General features: G+C 43.1%; 2 protein-coding genes across 2 annotated transcripts in view; both read right to left on the bottom strand.

Moving 5' to 3' along the window:
- LOC147999222 (disks large homolog 5-like) overlaps nucleotides 1-20,891 on the bottom strand; it is an 81,981-nt gene that overhangs the window by 50,392 nt on the left and 10,698 nt on the right. The gene's annotated exons all lie outside the window — the stretch shown is intronic.
- On the bottom strand, nucleotides 9,334-13,344 carry LOC147999223 (disks large homolog 5-like). The gene is made up of 6 exons (XM_087596303.1): nucleotides 13,155-13,344; nucleotides 11,961-12,120; nucleotides 11,351-11,494; nucleotides 10,551-10,717; nucleotides 9,727-9,832; nucleotides 9,334-9,603 (listed from the first exon to the last, which is right to left on the bottom strand). The coding sequence occupies exons 1-5, from the start codon at nucleotides 13,279-13,281 to the stop codon at nucleotides 9,768-9,770; spliced, it is 663 nt and encodes a 220-aa protein (XP_087452429.1). The 5' UTR covers nucleotides 13,282-13,344; the 3' UTR covers nucleotides 9,334-9,603; nucleotides 9,727-9,767.

Genomic DNA, 20,891 nt, shown 5'->3' with positions numbered 1-20,891 from the left:
GTATAATTTTCCTTATGCTGGTTTAAAGATGCCTTTGTGTTTAGGAAAGAGACCAGGCCTACAAATGGGTTATTAAAATTGGCTATTACCAGGAATAATTGTTACAAGCTCCAGGATTGACAGCTTTGTCTATAACCAAAATTGGAATAACATTACATTTGTTAGCCAGCCAGTATATTCTATTTGTGCTCGGTTTACTTATACAGGCTTAAAATATCTCCCATGCAATTGGAAATATTGCCCTGGCATGTTTGGAAAAATTATTGAAGATAAATGAATAAATTGGGGTCCTTATGGCCAATCATTAATACATGTTCAGAATGGAATGTTACCACTTGTGATTTGTCAAATGTTACCAGGATGAACTGAGAGGAGAATGAAAGCCTTAATGGATGCTTGCTGATGGAATGTGGAGATGGAGGCATTGCTGATGTTCGACTGGCCTCTGTGGAAGATCCTACTGAGTTTCAAGCTCATTTGTGGAAGACTGTCACTGCATTAAAAGAAGGTGTGCTTGCTAATGGAAGCTTTTCTTGGCCTGCTCAATCTGCCTCTCAGTATAATTTTACGATGTTTAAGAAAGAAAAGCTTAACACTATGCCATATTTATTTTTAATATGTATATTTAATTTTAATAATGGATTTGCTTATATTAGCTGTCATTTGTATTCATGTATTAATTCATCTGTTCAGTTTAGTATGAATCAAGATTCTATTATTATATGCAGCAAAAATATTTCTCTTGATGCCTGTTAATTTGGGATGTCATTGGTCTCAAGATCCCCTTAATCATGTCATTATTGTTTTTTTTTAATACTCTGCTGAAGAGAAGTAAAAGAATTCTTGGAGTCATTGTTGCGACTATAGTTAGCTTTATTTCTGTTTCTACTTTTACAGCGGTTTCCAGCATAGCATTAAAAACACCTATTGAGACAAAGCATTTTGTTGAAGACTGGCATAAAGATTCGCATGAGTTATGGATAGTGCAAACTAAAATTGATATTAGACTTCAACATCAAGTAGGTATTTCAAAACAAACAGTAGAATGGTTGGGTCGAAAGATGTTATCTTTGGAAAAATATGAGGATTTAAGATATGATTGAAATCCTACTACTTTTGTGTTAATAAATATATGGATAATGATACAGAACATGATTGGAAGTTAATTCAACCCTATTTAGAAGGTGATGAAAGTGCTACAAAAGTAATTAATGCCTTGAAATATGATGCTCAATGAAATACGATACGATGCTGTCTTTTGGTAAACAGCTAGAAGATACTACCCCTATGGAAATAGCTAAATTATTGGCTGATCAATTGACAGGATTAGATCCCAAGGCTTGGCTTCAAAGGATTTTCCATAGCTTGGGAGGAGCTAGTTTTGGTATAATCTTATGTACATTGTATATTATGTTGCTTTATTTTTACATGACTAAACCCCTACAAGGACATGTAGCTATGTCATGGATAGTGTTTCTTTTAAAACAAAAGAAAAAAGAAGGAATTGTTAAGACATAGAGATGCAGCTCCCAGGCAGGGTCAAGAAAGGCCTGGTGACAGATTCAAGTAGAGCTGGAATGCCACCCTGGAGAATAAAATGTTTCTGTCACTTGGCCTTAAACTATGTTCTGCTGTGTCCCGTTTCTGTGGAAGCGGTTCTAACGCTCTCTTGGTAATGATGAGTATATTTTGATTATAATAAGAGAGGTGATTTGTTATATGAATATTTTGAGAAGAAGCTTTTGTTTATTCGTATTTCTTTGTTTAGTCTTCCCTCAATTGTTCCTGGTATCCTGGGAATAATGATCTTATGGTATCTTGACAAAATGAAAATTGTATTACTGCATATTCCTAGCATTATAAGGACTAATAAATCTTACAACTGCGTGCAGTTTCTTCTGCCTTTGCTCTGTGCCCCCTGTGTCCTGGTGATATGCGACCATACCCAGGGCCCCCAATTCACTAGACATTGACAGTGGGTCACTCCACAAAACACAGAAGCATCTACCTTAGTCAAAAATGGACATTTTATTGAATGTATACACTAACACTGATTGATCACATCCATAGCTAAGATATTAGGGGCAGAACGGTTGCCCAAAATACATTCCTCTAAACTTATGAAGCTAAAGAAAGAAAGAAAGAAAGAAAGAAAGAAAGAAAGAAAGAAAGAAAGAAAGAAAAGAAAAAGAGAAAAACACAAAAAACTTAAGCTTCTCATAGGAAGTTCGCAGGAAGTGTTGCTGGTAGTCAGTTCTGATTAGGCCATTTTAGATAGAACAGTGCATAGTGACCCTTAATATGTTGGGTCCTATATAAAGCTTTCTGCAATATTGGAATTTTAACGAAACTCATCTAGAACATAGAAAACAGGAAAGGATGTGATCACCATGTCCTTGCTCTGTATCAGGTTATTTTTCTGTGTCCTTGATTGTCAGGCATAGAACAGCAACAATCTGAAATAGCTGGTGGACATGGAAAAACGTGGCGAAAACTATAGTTGTGGGTTACACACCTCAACTGTCAAAGGCTAATGCTGTCCTCAGAGATCTCAGAGGCCCCTCTTGTAAGACTATCTATTGGGATGTGGAAGCAGGTTTATCTGAGTTCAAAGTGAACCGGGCCAGCCAGGGAGAGGGCAACATGTGATACTTGAGACCCTCTCTAAAACCAGCACAAAAACCAACCCTTCATTCAAAGCATCATCTATTAATTCTTTATTATTTACCACTTTCTCCCTACCAGCCTTTCAGTCTGGCATGGTAGAAAAGGACTGGGAATGATTTTCAATTCTAATGACCTTGATCTCTCTTTCCTTAGGTCCACATTAAGAACACATGCAAATGGGTATCACCATCTGAACAACTTAGTATCATCTACTCAGTATATCTAGCCTAATACTGTGCTATGACAATCTCAAGCTTCCTTTTCGCCGACCTAGCAAGAATTATGAAGTACTGAGGCCACACCCAAGTGATCCTTACAAGGGGTTAGAAGAAAGCCATGAGAGATGCTCCACTTCTTTGTCCTTAGATTAAATCACATTGACACAATGTGAACCTGGTGGACTATTTAACCAGACATGTTTCTCCCAACCCCACCTTTCTGAGTTCAGTCCATGTCAGAATTCATGCCCCACCATCCTAGATACAGAGTTTAGTGATATGTAATTGTTATCTAAACCTGTGTATTAAATTTTGTCATTTTGTTAATTTTTCTGGTTTTCACCACCTTCTTTGATTAACTGTCCTACTTTTGTTAATTTATCTCCTGTGTTCTCTGGTATTTTATCCTTCCCTCAAACTAAAGTATTCCTTTTAGGATCCTCTAGAGAGCTGTCTTACTGGTTATATTTTGTTAAATTTATTTTTAGTATGCATTAGTCAGTACAGTAGCTGGGCAGCTGCTGCCCTCCATGGTATCAGATCTACTTTCCAAACAATAGCTCTCAACTCTTACTGACTGTGTCGCATCTTGGCTGCTCTTTGTTCCCCTTGGACAGCCCTCAGGACCAGGCTCTCCTCTCCCTTAACCATGGCTGCTGTCCTCTTCCTCTCCCCTCTCCATCACACAAGTTCTTCCTTTATTCTCTGGCAGCTTCTTCTTCCTTCTTCCCTCCTCATGATCCTCTCTAGCAAAGCCCTCAAAGCTCCCCTCCCCCATCTCTCTGCTGTGCAGCTGTTGGCTGTTGGCTTCTTTATAATCACAGTTAACTGGGAGCAGGGTCAGTTTTGGGGGGTTAGCCAGTCTTGAGTTCTCCAAATTAGAATTAAAATACAAGCAGAATTAGGCCAATACACTACAGGGGATTCTTTTGTTTTGTTTTGGTTTAATTTTTGTTTTACCTTTTTACTATTTATTTTATTTTTGGCTATTTTATTAATTTGTTATTTTATTTACTTATATTTTAACTGTGGCCCTCTTTCCAGTATCCCCTCATCAAGCCTCACTTCCCATTTCTGCTCAGCTTTGCCTATGTGACAGTGCTCCCTGGCCACACATACCCATTCCCACCTCACACCTCTAGGATCCCTATTTGGTGGGCAACAGGTTTCACAAGAGCCAAGGGCCTACCACTGCATTAATGCCAGGGAAGTCAATCAATCCTCTTCTACACAGTGACCTAGAACCATAGACCCATTCTTGTATACACTTTGGCTGGCAAAAGTGGTCCCTAGGAGCTGGGGGATTGGTGACAGAGGGTCTGGTTAGATATTAAAGACCAATGATTGCTGCTTTCCCTTCTTTTTCTGATTGTGGGTGAAATTATGTTTGTGTGCTTGTCTTTTTTTCTTTTTGAAATTATTTCGAGGTGATTAATTTCTTGCTTTTTGGGGGTATAGTTTAGCTCATTGTCTTTGAGTTTCCTCCTATTATCATCTGTTATGGTGTCTTAGAGAAAAATATTGTTTAAATTTGGATTTCTCATGAAATATCTTGGTTTCTCCATTCATGATGATTGAGAATTATGCTGGGTATAGGATCCTGGGTCTGCATTACATCTGTTCAGGATTTCCTGGCTTTTGGAGTCTCTGTTGAGAAGTCTGGTGTAATTCAGATAGGTATGAATTCATTTGTTACTGCATATTTATACCTTACCCCTTTTAATATCCTTTCTTTGATCTGTGCATTTAGGGTTTAAATTGTTATATGAATGGAGGAATATTTTCTGGTCTGCTCCCATGTGTCAGCTTCTATGGCAGTGGTTCTCAACACTCCTAGTGCTGCACACCTGTAATACAGCGCTTCATGCTGTGATGACTCCCACCATGAAATTATTTCATTACTACTTCATAAGTAATATTGCTACTCTTATAAGTCATAATATGCAAGGTATCTGATATACAATCTTTGTGAGTGGTCATGGCCCAGAGTTTGAGAAACATTGCATTATATACACTTTTATTTTTTTTTTTAAAGAGAGGCCTTCATCTAAGAAGATCCTGATGCAGGTGTGAGAGCAGAGACACCCTGACATAGTGACAAGTTAGCAGGCCCAAGGCCGCTTGCCTTAATGGCAACAGATATTCCTGGCTAAAGGCACAATCTGAAATCACTGTCCCCAGGACATTTCTTACCTCAGTTTTCCCCCATTACACGGTGTGTCTGCTTGGCCATGTCTGTCCAGGAATTCAGTCCCTGTCGTCTCTGATACAGACAGAATGCTAAAGGTGAGAATGTTTCCCCCTGTTGGCTCCCAGTCACTTCTATAGAAGTGAGTTCAAATCCCCCGTGGGTAAATATGTGTCTCACATAGTGTGTGAGACTTGAAATGTCATCCTTTTTGTTGACAAAAACCAACTCTCACTTCAGATTTACAGCTGACCAATATTTAGTTTCAGGAGAATGAAGAAGCTGGCCAGGCCTGCAGAGTCAGATTCCCTCCCTGCCTGGGACAATCCCACCCACTGCAGACTTCAGCTTCACCTAGCAGCTGTTATCAGAAAATCTGACCTTAAGGTTCTGAAGTCCACACATGCACAAACCCTAACGTTGTTAGATGGTGGATATGGGGTTTTTCTCCAATTTAAAATCATTCAGGCCTCTTTTCTCCCCTGGGATGCACTTTGTTCTCTCAGGACTGTTCTTCTCAGAAGTCAACTCTCAGAAGGGGCACTTTGCTCTAACTCGTCCATGGGACCCACCCAGCATTGTGACTGGAGGATCCTATGGAGTTGTAGCTCTGAGCTGGGAGGGGCAGCTCTCACCCTGACTTGAAGAAGCCTGTTTTCACAGCTGAGCTAGATCTGAGGAACAGATGCTTTTAAAGAAGCATGTGAAATCATCTCCTGCAGGAGAGCTCACTATGCAGGGAAAGTCACACAGGACAGGGAAAGTGGCTTCCCAACTTCCCCAGGGCGCTCAAATCAGGGAAGGTACCTGATTTCAGAGAGTTTGAGAAAGGCCTCCATCTTCCTGAAAGACTTCCCTCAATCATAAGTCCCACCACTATCCCAGGCTCAGCAAAGCCCTCCACCTGCCATTTTCCTGCAAAGGAAACCCAGTGTGGAGAATTGAGGATAACACTTCTAGGAAATGGGCGACACAAGTCTCTGGGGGTCCTGGCCTGGAGTCTGTCCCTTAGGCTCTCCTCACTTCCCCTAGGTGCCTAGGGCAGAGGCAGGGTCAGGAGTAGGGGGAGGGGCAAGTTCATGGTCAGGGGCAGGGTCAGGGGCAAGCAGTGACCTCCAGCCACAAGATAGGCTTTGGGTGCATGGAACAAGCAGCAGCAGAGCTCGCCCTGCCCTCCTCCTCTCTGGAGTGGGAAAGCATGGAGACCTGAGAGGTTGGGAAGAGTTGGGGAACTCACAGCTGCTTTCCTCTGGCTGCAACTGCAAGTGCAGGGCCAAAGAAGCCAGAGAGGCTCAGGGGATTCCCCGATTTCCTGATGTCATTGTCCTTGTGGATATCCAGGTTGAAGGCTGTGCTTGGCTGGGCCAGAAGACCTGCAGACAGGTAGAAGATGCACAACTGGCCTGTGACCTCCCTGGGCACCCACTGGGACCCAGCTCAAATGGCCACAGACACTCACCACGCACCCTGCCCCAGCCCTAAGCCTGTGCACACCAAGGCCACAGCACCTCTGCTAGTCCCTCCCACCATGAGCACCCCCCCCCTGGCACCCTGGCTTGCTTATACTCTCTGTAGGTAGCTCCTTGTGTGGTTTAGACACCAGGTTGATTATGGCCTCAGAGAAGGAGTTTCACATCGTTCCTTCTCTTTCAATATAGTGGAATAATTGAAGCACTATTGTTATTAGGTCTTCATTAAAAGTCTGATAGGATTCTGCATTAAAGCCATATGGCCTGAAATTTCACTTTTTAATTTTTGGAGGGGCAAACTATACTGACTGTATCTATTTTCTTCTGAGAATTATCCATGTACCTTCCCAGATCTGTGTTTATGTTCGTAGTTGTTATCTGTCTAGAAAATACCAATATCAAATAGATTTTCAGTTTTCTTGAGTAAAGGCCTCTGAGATAAGACCTAATGTTTGTTGAATTTGTTCATTTTCTATTGTTAGATCCCTCTTTCCATTTCTAATTATGTCAACTTAAGTATTGTCTATGGTGTGCAGTTTGTTTGTGGAGGAGTTGCCTATGTGGTGGATCTTTTCAACAAAAATACAAAAAAAGAAACAAACAACAAAACAAACAAACAAACAAACAAACAAAAAAACAAAAAAACCCAAACCACAGGTCTTGGTTGCCTTGACTCTTTGTGTTTTTCACTTTGTTTGTAATTGCCTGATTTGATTTGAGCCCTAAATTAATTTCCTGCCATAAAATCCTACCTGACAGTCTATGGGATCAGGTTTGGCCTCATCTTGGTAAGAGCAACGTATAACTACTGAAGCTTTTCCTGCTCTCTGTAGTGGTGATGACGTGAAACCCTTACTGAAAACAATGCATAGCACGTTTTAGGCTGTATTAAAGCAGGCCACCATTTCAGTGTTCCCTGCAAGGTGCCATGGGACAGCAGTAGCATGAGTCTGCATGTACCTTGACAGTTTTCGTTAGGGACTACACACACACACACACACAGACACACACACAGACACACACACACACACACACACACACACTTTACTGACATGGTGCACATTCTTTCCACACAAAGAAGAAAGTGAGTAGTAATGAAAACACACCAATAATGGAATTGATGGAGGGAGCTGTGGGGAAGCTGGGGCTTAGAGTTACTTAAAGGCCCTGTGCAGGCTCTCCTTTTGTTGGAGGAGAAACTTCACGTGCAATGTGGTTCTTTATTTTCTTTCTCTAAAGCACAGAGGGCTAGGGTGGATCACAGGGCTTTGAGCATGTTCGGCAAGTGCAGTCACATTGAATTAAATCCTAGGGCTGGAACCTATTAATCTTCTACAAAATTACAGAGCAGCCTGGATGAAGACTCTCAGCTGCAAAGGTGGACATCTCAAGACAGGTACTGGACAATGGCTGACAGACTTGACTGAAGACTGGAAATGTTTTGCTATCTCACAGGAAAAGAAGGCTCCTCCTACCACACTGTACTCTAAGGACAGTTTATTCAGGTTAGGATGACATGAAGTATTGTCTCCTGTCAAAGATGTCAGCACAAAGTATCCAAGGTATTGTATGCCAATGGTAGCATCAACAGAACAAAGCACACAGTGTCATGAAGACATAAATTATGAGTTTGTGTAGCAAGACCCAGGCCTCTTCCAGGGTCTTAGATAGTAACTGAGAACCTCAAATATGGTGGCGATGTGATAGTGTGTGGTGAATCTAGTTACAACTAGTTTCTATTGTGACACAGATGACACTTTTTGTGTCATGTTCAGCTTATAATGAATGACTAGACTTAAGCATGAGAATAACCAAATACTACATTGCTTCTCTAGCTGCTGAGCTTTTAAAGCCCTGGGGTGACAGCAAGCTTTTGTGGACATTCTGGATTATTCCTTCTGTACTTTAACTCTCTGAGTCACCTCCACTCTCAGTAAGTTAGATCAATTCCATAAATTGGAAATCAGTCACCTGGAAAAAATACATTCTCAATATGATCCCAGATTGGCCATGGAAAAAGGGTAGCTTGAACTGTCCCACCTAGGTTCTGGGCCTGCACAGGCCTGCTCTCCTAAAGAAACCTGTGTTCACAGCTGCAGGCTACATTCATTATGGATGCTCTTGAGGATCCTCCCTAAAGTGCTTAGATTAAAATAATTTTCAAAAAACTCATTATGCCAATCTGGCCTACAGGAAGCTAGTTTCTATTCTGTATATTATCAGATGTGCATAATACATATGGTCATCACTGATAATAGGTGAAAGATCTGCTCTAATATGAAAACTAAGTGATGCTGGAGGATGATCCTGGCCCACAATGAGCAGTGGGAACACCAGAGCCCTGTAGGGATGCCTGACGACCTAACACGTTGAGCACGCACGCCTCAGTAATTTCCCTGTGAACACACATCTCCTGAGATCTCTCTATTTAATTGGAGGTGATCCTGTCCACCTAATACAGCACCTCATGTGGAATAACAAAAGCCACCTGCAGGAGCTGTGGTGATGACTCACAGGGTAGAGCATCTGCTGCTCTCTCAGAAAACTACATGGACCCTAACAATTGGGTAAATTGTGTCAGTGATTACATCATAAAGTGTGTGACAGAGACACAGCCACGTTATCCACACAAAAGACACTGTCACACTGGGTACCCCTTGGTGACTTTGAATTCACTTATTAGCCCAGGCTCCATGGAACATGCAGAGATCCATCTGTAGCTGTCAGTTCTAGGTCCACAGGAAGGGACAGAACCCTTGAGTAAGAAAGATGATCTTAAGAGTCAAGAGATAGAATTCAATTTTTATTCATAACAAATACATTTTTACAACAAAACAGGATTAAAATGAATAAAAATATTTAAAAATATTTGAAAGTAAAAATAGTAACAAGAACATATAAATATGAAACAACAAAAAGAAAACTTCAATTAAAATCATAACAAAAATATTTCTAAAAGCATATTCTTAACGAATATTTAGAAGCACAGACGTATTGCTGTTTCTCCTCTAGCACACATAATGAAAGGCAGTCGCCCAAGTTGTCTCTCAGGTGCTGTTTTCTGAAGAAGAAAGTGAGTAAGACCTCAATCAGTCAGGATGGCTTAGTGGTATATAAATTTAGGGTCTCTAAGAAATGACAAATTAACGCAGAGGATGAATACTCATCCAAAAAATGTTGTTACCATTCAGGATGTTGGTCATCAGGGACTCCTGAGAAAGCAACTTATTCTTCAGGAAGCTCTCTTACTGGGGTGTGTCCAATTCCAGCTCTCTTGCACTTTCTGAGACCTGGGAGAGGAAGGCAGTTTGTCAGACACTGATTTGGTGGGGAAATGCAAGCCAGCTGTCAGAATGCTGCCTTCTACCACCTCAGTTCTATTGGACAGTCGACATGGACCTTTTAACTGATATCATTGTTGCTAACTCTGTGGGCAGGGCAAAATCTCCAGCAAGCCACACAGTAATGTGGGCTGCCAATCTGGGACCCAGACTTATACCAGTGCAAACCAAGAACAGGGCAATAAGAAGAGACCTCATCGGGTTGCAGGAAGAAAGGAGATGTCTATATGTCACCAAGGATAAAGCCAACGCAAGTACTAATTTGACATTTCCACTTGGTTCTTATCCCAAAGGTGCTTCCTACACAAGAGGTCACATGACCACAGAGTTTCAATTGTTCAAGAACCAAGAAATTGTTCAAAACTCTACATAGGATCCAATCTATCACATGGATATTCAATAATGAGATATGTTATTCATCTGTCACCATTTCTAGACTGCAGCTTCAAAAAGAGCAGCAAAATATGCTTGCACAATGATTCAGTTTCTGAAAAGTGGTTAACTTCCTAGAATACTTGTGCATAGGCAGAGCAATGAACAATTCCATTACATGAGGTGGTTGGCTGGTTGTGAGTGTAAATTAGAAAGGTGGTAAGAGAAGCAAAGATGTATCAAATTGGCAAATTTTATCAGATATTGTTAAGCTAACACATCTGCTCGTCACTACCTGATAATGCTGGTTCTGGCCGTTGCTGGTCTTTATCTTTCTTGTTGAAGTCAACCAAATATTTCTGGTTCAGTGCACAATCAAGATGTACCTCCTTGCTCTCCTGCTTTAGAGGGACCAACTTCTTCCTACATGTGTTCTCCATCAGGAGCTGGCTGAGCAGGTTTCTGGAAATACAGTATGCATAGTAAGATCATGCTGGCTCTTTCTCCCATTCCTACTCCCAAGTCCCACTAACTCTACCAGGTCCCAGATACCCATGAAGACTTAATAACGTGCATCTTGATACATATAAGGCTGCTGCACAAACCATAAAGAGTTAATTCAGGGAAGAATAAATTGTTTGCTTGGCCTGACACCAATTAGTGTCCACACCTCTGAGAAAGAACATGGATCTACAACTATCCATGAAAGCCCAATGCATTGGGGCAACATCAATTAGTAGTGGGCCAACACCCTCAAAGGAGGTCAGTAGAACCAAGAGAAGGTCATGCTAACCATGTGGTCCACGCACTGAATTTTGTAAAACCTGGTGTGACACCATAGGTCCAGGTCAGCCTAATAACCTTCTGCTGACTTCAATCAGTACTGTTCTATCTAGAGCCTTCTGAAGATGCCTAGACAATCCTGGGATGAGGAACAGTCTTTTATGGAACTGAAAACTGAGTCCTAATGACCCTGGAACACTGATGGGTAAACAGCACAAGAGATAGAACCAGAACTGAAGACCGTCCAATCCAGAACAAAGAAAGTCAGAAATGGCCATTCCACAAGTGATAGCCTTTCTGACCAGGACTTACCTAGAGAAGGTAATCTCCTTCTTCAGCTTATGGTTGTTCTCATGGACCTCAGTGTTCTCCATCTCTAAGTTGTGCAGAATTGACATGACCGCCTCCTCCATTCTCTCCAGGTCTTCATAATATGGATTTGGCCTGAAGTGTGGCCTGGCCCCAAATGATAGAATACAATGAACATCGGCATTTAGGAATATATGAACTCAGGGTGGGTCCTATATTACCCCAGGCTGCTGCCTGGATCTTCCAGCACTCAGTCCCCTGCCTAGCAAGTACAGAGACTCACCATAAACTCACTGCAATTACAATCTTGCAAAGCCACCAGCTGTCAAGGGCTTTGCAAATGCACACTGGGCACTCACTCTCCCTGACTTTATCCACGAATTCTTCATTCAGACCACAAGTTCTGCTTTTCAAAATGGAAGCAGATGAGTCCATTTTCAATCTCACTCCTCAGGAAGGGTCAGGTTCTGAATCTCCACTATATGGGAGGTGAGGTTTAGCACAGGGTGGTTAGGGAGGCACAGCTTTCTAGAACCCAAAACCTTAACAGGATAAGAAAAAGGTGACCTTGCAGACCCAGGAATGAAACAAGAGCATTTGGAGCGATTCATACCTGTTCTTCATGGATCTCTCTGTCAGAAACCTCAGGCGATCTCTCAGGTCATTTCTCTCCTCGGTAATGAGATGCAGCTCTTTAATCAGCCTCTCCTTTTCCTTCATGGCCTGATTCTTGCTTAGGTCAGTGCCAGGGGATGATGTTTCTCTCCCAGCGTCTGTAGGTAGAAGAACACAAGTTAACCTGCATGGGAAGAATGCATAGAGTGTTCATAGACCTCAGTGAGGCCTAAACAGGAGAACAAGCCAGGAACCCAGTGTCACTGCTAGGCGATTGGTCTATGCTTAAGAGGCCTCCTCAGGGGATCTCAGTTCTCCCACTACTCTATAGAGACCAAGAGATGTAAGCAACCAGGTGTTCCCTATTCCGGACATCACGTGCTTACATGTACCATGGAGATGGCTTCTCCAGGATTATTGTCAGCTGAACAGGGTACAGCTTGGTTTCAGGACCCTCACCCCTGTGGCTTCAGAACTCAGATGATAAATTCACTATCCACAAAACTTGAGTGATTGGAGACACTCAGATGTCCTACCCTGATACTCTAAGGCAACAACTTTGGATTTAAAATGCATTTCCAAGGGAGGATATGTTCAATAGACTTATCAGTGTCCCTATGTGAAATACCAAATGCCCCAGAAGTGCAAATTGGTTACAGGCTGAATCTTGGTCTAAACGTTCCAAATAGTTTTGGTATTGTAGAAAAATGTTTGTAACATACAACCTCTAATACATAAAGCTAACGATGACCCTGCCAGTTAGAAGAAATCAGAGAAGGTCTAAGAACATAAGGTTATTGCCTGGAGCACAATCTCTCCCTGTTACTACTGTCAGATACCCACTGTATTTAAAGAAGCAATGATAGTGAGATACATTGCTGCCCTGTCTAAACTCAGAAAAGGTGGACCCTCCATGACCACTGATGGTGTTATTATATCAATGTAACAGAGCAAATGAACTGAAAAGTAAAGACCAGAAGTTCACAGTATAATAGCATTGGCCTTACCATATCCTCCCAGTGGGGATGGGGAAACTAAAGTTCTGAAATCCTTGACTTTAAGGAATTGTGATATTCGTGGAAATTCAATTCCTTTTCAGATGCTCCAGTTGTTGTGGCCCATTGCTAGAAAGGTCAGCTTAAGCCTGCAGCCCCCCTGACAGGAAGCTCAAAATACACTGCCCAGAACTTACTCCACATTCCCCAGAAGTGCTGTCTTTGTCCATCATTACTTTGAGACGAAAGGCCAGACTCCTTCACTCTAGTCTCTCCACAATCGACGTTCCCCCTCCCAAAACGCTTGCGAAGACAGAAAAACATGTCTTAGCTTGTAACCGCCAGACTCGGACTGAGAGAAACTAGGGCACTGGTTGTCACTACAACACTGGTGACATCACAGAGGATGCCAGAACTCTCTAGGAGACAATAGAATGTCCAAGAAGGGACAGCAGATGTCATGGGGAGCAGACTTTGCCTCCCTGCCAATGTTCTCCCTGTACTGAGCATAAGCTGAGGTGCCCTTTCCAGGAGACTTTCCTGGGGCAGAGCCACTGAGCATCTCCTGCTTCCAAAGCCAAATTTTCCTGATTATAAAAAACCTTAGTAATTCCTATGCACCTAAATGAATGTTTCCTGTCAAATCTTTCCCATAAAATGTCTCATCCTAACTCAAATTGTCCACATTCACCAATGTTAGCCATTAAAACTTCTGAGATTTCACACCAGTTTGAATATGCAGTCAAAAGTTCTCTTGTCTCATTATGTACAGGTGCTTTATATCACATCAAGAAATAGTCTGCATGGTAGGTTACAACATGGGTGTGTATTAGGGGAACACTCATGAAGTCATGTGCTTAGCAATCGACAATTGCCAGAAAATTCCTTAGGAGAAAGAGTTGAAGTCTTTAAGGTGCTAGTAAAAGTGTGGACACAAGTTGGCAGAGGAAAATGCAATATTGGAGACACCAGTGAAGGGAACCTCATGCTGCTTGTGGGGTTCTGCTCATTGCACCAATGTCGCCAAAGGAGCACTGCTCACAGGCCTGAGTAAGATATACCACGAGCTTTTATCAGAGAAATAAAATACACAAGAGATATAGAGGTTGGCACAGAAATGTCTAAAATGAGGCTATAAACATCATTAAGTGGATAGAGCAAGGTCCCAGCACCTGTACACTGGGAAATGGCCACCCCACCAAACACAAAAGCATGTATCATAGTAAAAAATGAATACTTTATAGAATGCACCCACTAACACTGATTGATCACATCCGTAGTTCAAATTTTGGGTGCAAATTCATGGCCTTAACTATTTTTGTTTCAACTTATATAGTAAAAAATAAGAAAGAACGAGAAAAGAAAAAGTCAAAACTAAAAGCTCAAGCTTCTCATATGAGGATTGCAGGAAGTGTTATATGGGAGTCAGTTCTGATTAGGCCATTTTAGATAGAACAGTGCATAGTGACCCTTAATGTGATGGGCCCTATATAAAGCTTTTTGCAATATTGGAATTTTAACAAACCTCATCCAGAACGTACGGAAGAGGCACCATGTGATCACCATGTCCTTACTCTGTATCAGGTTATTTTTCTGCATCCTTGATTGTTAGGCATATAACAGCAACAATCTGAAATAGCTGGTAGACATGGAAAAACATGGCTAAAACTATAGTTGTGGGTTACACACCTCAACTGTGAAAGGCTAATGCTGTCTGCACAGTCCTTGGAGGCCACTCTTTTATGCCTATTTATTACAAAGTGAAAGGAGGTTTATCTGAGCTCAAAGTGATCCTGGCCAGCCAGGTAGAGGGCAACATGTGATACTTGAGACCCTGTTTTAAACCAGCACAGAAATCCACACTTCATTCAAAGCATCATCTACGAATTCTCGATTATTTACCATTCTCTCCCTACCAGTCGTTCTGTTTGGAATGGTAGAAAACAACTGGAACTGATCTTTCTATTTTAAGGACCTTGATCTCTCTTTTTTTAGGTCCACATTAAGAGTGCATACAAATGGACATCACCATCTGAACATCTTAGTATTATCTACTCTGTATATATAGCATGATACTGTGTCTATGAAAGTCTTAAGCTTCCTTGAGTGTAGTTGCCCCATCAAGAAGTGTGAAGTTCTGAGTTCAAACCCCAGTGATGCTTTAAAGGGTTAGAAGAAAGCCATCAGAGATACTCCACTTCTTTGTCCTTAGATTAAATCAAGTTGACACAATGTGAACCTGGTGGGCTATTTAACCATGCATCTTTCTCCCAACCCCACTTCCACGAGTTCAGTCCATGGCAGAATTCATCCCCCACCATCCTAGATATTTCTTTGTATATTTCTACAAGAGCCAGGTTTCTTTTTTTTAATAGAATTAGTTGTAGTCAATCAACTGCTGCCCTATGTGAGAAATGATTAGTATCTATTGCAACTTACCACACTGTATTTGTGTATACAAGTACATTATTGGAAATCCAGCATTACTGAGGGATTGGAAACCAGTGCTGTGGCCTTGCCTTTCTGTGCCTAGTCCTGGCTCACAGGCAGCAGGGGGCAGACCTTGAGTTCCTCTTCAGGGACAGAGTGATGTTGAATGGGCACTGAGCAGGCAGAGAAACACAGCTGAGGCAGCTCCTTTCAGTTATCAAACACATCATCTCCTTCCCATCTTAAGGGCTACTGCTGAGGTCTTGCCCCCATACCTACCTTAATAGCAGCAAATTTGTTACACAGCAGCCAGCTCTTTCCTATTGTTCTGTAATATGCCTCCACATCATGGATGCCAAGAAAAACACTAACAAAGAACAAAAAACTCTGACGTTGAACTGTGTGGTGCTGGTCACATACCCTGTTATGTTCTCTATGTTATGAGGTTTGTTAATCTTAACAAGTTCCCCAAGTGTATTCTTCACATAGGACCCAATAGATTCAAGGAAAATTGGAACAATTATGTGTAAAATGGCCTGAGTCAGGGCCCATAGACCGAAGCATTTCCAGCACTTGTGCATGAGCCCATGTGGATTTTGCAATGAGCGGGGCCTAGCAATATCCAGTACACAGTTGTGAGCTGTTGCTCTGGTTGAACTGTATTGGTGTGTGCATTAATAAACTACACCTATTTAAATGAATTCAGTGTTGGTGTGGTTTGAATCCAGATCCCTTGACACCAAATCTTCCCTTCAGCAGCGTTTAGGAGAAGAAGCTAAGGTCAGGAGAGGTGACATCTTGCCATAACTTATGTGACAAGAGGGATGGTGAAATGATCCCTTGTGATAAGAATCAAGGTTTCCTCTGTGGTATTTAGGTCTATACTGGCCCTGTGCAACAGCTTCAAGAACCCATTTCTGATTTTCCTTGGGATTCCCGTGATGATGCACTCAGACATGATTGGAAACAACCAAAACGGTGGTCAGACTTGATTTATAAAATGTAGGTAACATTGCAAACTTATGTTATAGGATATTTGATCATATTGTCATCCCTAATATTGTCTTATTTACTTAGAAAAATACCTTCTGGCTGTGTAGTTCAGTACTAGCACCAATATTTAACCCTAGAGCTATTTTTGTTTGTTTGTTTGTTTGTTTTTTGTTTTTGTTTTTGGATGAACAAGTACTTTCCTATTGTGTGGCCCAGCCCTATCGCTTACTTGTTTGCACAGTCATAGAGAGACCTCAAACATATACTCAGACAAAGCCAGGGGAGTGTATAAAAGGGCCTAAGGCAATACCACATAATGACATTGAAAGTGGGCTCTCTTCTTGATCCACGCCTCCAGCTCTCCTGACATCTACATGAATTATAACTCCTAATGCAGTGTAAAGGATGTCTGTGCTATTGCTGAAGGAATCATGAGAATAACAACTGTAAACATCCCAACATGGATAGAATTTGTGGAAAGAGGCAACTGGCAGCCAATGAGAGGGCTCTACAGTTAAAAGGGCTTGCTGTCAAGTCTGATGAGCTTGACTCAATCCCCAGGACCCACGTGGTAAAAAGGAGAGAACCAAGGGCCAAGCTGTCCTCTGGCTTCCACTCATGTGCTTACATGTATGTGAGTATATATGTATATGTCTGTATGTACGTGTGGATATGAATGTGTGTATGCATGTATGTGTATACGTGTATATGTATATGTGTGTATATGTCTGTCTATATGTGTGTATAGGTGTATTTGTATGTGTGTATATGTATTGTATGTGTGTGTATGTGTGTATGTATATGTGTATGTGTGTATGCATGTATGTGTGTATGTGTGTATGTGTGTATGTATATGTGTATGTGTGTATGCATATATGTGTGTATGTGTGTGTATGTGTGTGTGTATGCATGTAGTTGTGTATATATGTGTGTGTGAGCATGAATGTGTATAGTCATGTATATGCATGTGTTTTCATGTACGTGTATTCGTGTATATGTACGAATGTATGTGTGTATATGTATGTATGGACACACAAACACACACAATGTTAAAACATAAAAAGCTCCTTGAAGTATTCACCGTACCTGGATAAGTGGTGATCATGTGGGGGAAACACATGTCCATGTACACATACCTGTTCACATGTGCTGAGCAATGCCCAGGCTGGTCTTGAGCTCACTACCTGCCCAACGATGAGTTTCTGCCCACCTGGTCTTCTCAGAGCCAGGCAACGATTGTTCCTGCCATTCCAGTTCTGTTCCCGTTTCTCATGCCACAAACCTTCTAGCTTGAATCTCACCTACTGACGCAGGAACCTAACAGCCTCCAACCGAGTGAAGTAAGTAAACTTCTTCCTGACATCCTCAGGCTTGGTGTCCCCCATGAGTCTCAGGGAGGAAGGATGGCATGCACCAAGGAGAAGGGCCATGTGCAAGGAAGACAGGATCATAAGTCAGTCATCACTGACACCAGCAAAGTGTGTGCTTCAGAGCTGGCTCTGCTCACTCTTGTCCCAGTGGCAGGACTTAAGAGTGGTGCATACCTGTCACCCAGCACTCAGAGACGTCTGAGGCATGAGAACCAGGAGTTCATGGCCATCTTAACTAATGGTGAGATCAAAGCCAGCCTGGGCTGCATGAGACTCAGTCTCAAAGCAGGCAAGGAGGAACTTGCTATATTTGAGCAAGGAAGCTGGAATCCTCCTGGGTTCTAAACATTCACTGCAATACAGAAAGATGCTAGGGCTAGTCTGGCAGAAAGTGGGAGACAGAGAAGCCAGGTTAACCCTCCCTAATCTTCTCATGCTGTGTGAGCTATAAGTAGATGGTGCCCTATACACTGTGGACAAGATGGTCTCTCAGACGGTTCAGAAAGCAATGGCAGCCTCCAGCAATTCTCCACTTGGGTGTCACTTGAGTCTTATATGTGTGTGTTTACAAGCCAAAAAATAAGATCCATAGGTGACTGTGTAAATTCAACATGGCCCAGCCATGTGCTGGAATATTATTCAGCCTTACATAGGAATGGGATTCTGACCCTTGAACAGGAATAGAATGGTAGCCATTCTCCTAAGTCAGACCTCCAGGCAGTGCAAAGACAAACTAACACTGTATGACACCACTGAGGGCTGCAGTGTCACCAATTATATAAAGACAGAAAGCAGGAAGGTTTACAGAGCCCTAGGGGTGACATGGAGTGGGGAGGTTGAAGGGTAGGTGTGTAAGTGGGACTGAGGCTCAGAGGAATCAGACATGGCTGCAGAATATGCATGTGGCTGCCTCCCATACGTGTGGGTCCTACCTCCTCAGAAAGGCAAATACAGCAAAAGAAAGGAACAGAGGGGACAGGCTCTGACCTCCTGTAGACACACACAAATGACGTGACAGAATGTGCACACTGCTGCCTTGCTGCAGGAGCAGCTGAGCATCCAGAAGGTTTGAAAGAGGCTGGAAGGGCTGAGCATGGCACTGAGTTCAAGGACATAGCTTTAGGTCCTGGGGAACCTATGGTGCCCAGGCCCCATCCTGCTGATACTGAGGGACACAGCTGACATTCAGGGTGATGGCTGGGCTGGGCTGGGGAATAGGTGTCCACTCTCACCTGCCTCAGCTTGAAGATGCGCTGGGTGATGTAGGACTGCAACTACTTGTTGGATTCATTGATGCAAATCTGCTCAAAGCTTTTCTGTTCAAAGTCCTCAAATCTGAATATGGCCAAGACACCAATGGGCAAACACTGAGAGACAAGCTATGGTTATAGCTGGGGACTCCTGGGAAGACCAATCCTCCTGAGAGGAGTTGCAGCAGAGGGGTGTGTTTTCCTGACCTGTTTGGTACCCAGTGTTCTTTGCCAAGGGTTCCTTTATTACTTCTTGATGGAACCAGGCCTGCACATATCCAGTAAGCATTTGGGTGGAACCTAGGCTTGGTGCCCACATGCTGGCATCGCTGAGGGTGAAGTCTAGCCTATCACACTTCCAGACACCGAGTGCAGATGCCTGGGTTCCTATAGAATGGCGGTTCTTACCCTTCCTAACACTGTGACTCTTTATTTCAGTTCCTCATGTCGTTGTCATCCCAGCATAAACTTATTGGAGAGCTACTTCATGAGTGTAACTTTGTTACTGTGAGGAACTGTAGTGTAAATGTCTGGTGTGCAGGAGCGCTGATGTAGAACCCACAGATTGAGAGCAGCTGCTGTAGAGGATCAGAGTCCCCTGCCAGCCCTGGTGTTTGCAGAGATCCCCTGGGTTCCTAGTCTCCATGGTTTTTCCCAAGGACAGGGTTTATTCTTGGCTGTCTCAGGGCCCGGGCCCTCACAGAAACAGCCTCTCCCATGTCCTTCCTGTTGAGGAGAGCGTGGTTGGTACTCAGCACAGTCCAGTCAAACAGGACGCTGTATAGACACTTGGCCAGGGGTATCCTGCAGTTATGGCCTCTGGACAGAGGGGTTTCTTACCTGGGGTGGGGCAACCGTGCCAGGTACAGACTGTGGTGCTCAGAGTCAAGACCTCATTTTGTCTTATTTTCATAGACAAAGTTGCCCAGGCTGGCCTCGAACTTGCCTTGTAGCCAAGGATAATTAAACAACTGATCCTACTGCCTCTACCCCCCCATGGCCTGGCATTGCAGATGAGTGTCACCAGAGCTGGATTGTCATAGCTGCTATACGGCTCTAAGTCAGGGGCCTCATGTGCATGAGTTTTATGACTGTGCCATCCCCACCCCCCAACCAGGGTTTTCACCTTTCTCCTGCTGAAGTCTGCTTAATCCTACCCTGGCCCCTGGACACAGCAGCTGTGGGAGAATCAAAGCCTGGGACTTCAGCACAACATGGGTACACAGCATGGCATGCAGCCTACACGGCTGTGAAAAAGCCAAGGAAGTGCTTCTCAGCTCACCCCCTGTAGGAGTGTCTAGTCCATCCTTCTCTCCATGGACACAGACATCTGCTTCCAACTTCCCGACATGTCCCTCTGGTTTTGACTTTCCTGGATGCCATGTCAATGCCACCACACAGAGTGCTGCCTCTACTGGGGACACTCACACAACCTCTCTGGGGGACATCTGAGCCAAGCAGGGATTGGGTGCACTGCAGAGAGGTCAAGTCATGTCGTGAAGTACCTTGTCCCACAAAGGCTCACTGTTCAGGGAGTTGACTGGAAAAGTAAGCTTATGCCCCTGGGCAGGGTCCCCATAGGGCGTGTCCCATACCCTGCTATCAGGTCTATTCCTGGTGCCATGCAAATTCAATTTGCAAGACCCAATGCTCTGGAAATGTCAAGAGCTAACGGAAATGTACCAGGAAGTGCACACCACAGCAAAGGGAGAGGATGGCACAGAGACCTATGCTATGGGTTAAGGGGCACGGAAATGCCACCTCGAGCACAGGGGTCAGTCACCTCTTTCACAAACAAGGCAAAAGGTCAATGCTCTCAGCTCTGGGAGCCTAAAGCGCTCTGTGGCTCCTAAACCCTGCAGCTGCAGCCAGAAGCAGCACTGAACAGGAT

The sequence above is a fragment of the Rattus norvegicus genome, chromosome 19 (genome assembly GCF_021556685.1).
Source record: "Rattus norvegicus strain SHRSP/BbbUtx chromosome 19, alternate assembly SHRSP_T2T, whole genome shotgun sequence".
Taxonomy (NCBI): Eukaryota; Metazoa; Chordata; class Mammalia; order Rodentia; family Muridae; genus Rattus; species Rattus norvegicus.
The sequence above is the reverse complement of the archived record's forward strand: the minus strand, read 5'-3'. Positions and strand labels throughout refer to the sequence as shown.

Bases quoted from the DNA above. Each gene is read 5' to 3' on its own strand.
- LOC147999223 (XM_087596303.1), bottom strand. From the start codon at position 13,281: ATGTTTTTCTGTCTTCGCAAGCGTTTTGGGAGGGGGAACGTCGATTGT. The intron at 10,718-11,350 runs GTAAGTCCTGGT...CTGTATTTCCAG, and splicing joins AAGGAGATTACCTTCTCTAG to AAACCTGCTCAGCCAGCTCC. The intron at 9,833-10,550 runs GTAGTGACGAGC...TTCCTCTCCCAG, and splicing joins GCCAGAACCAGCATTATCAG to GTCTCAGAAAGTGCAAGAGA.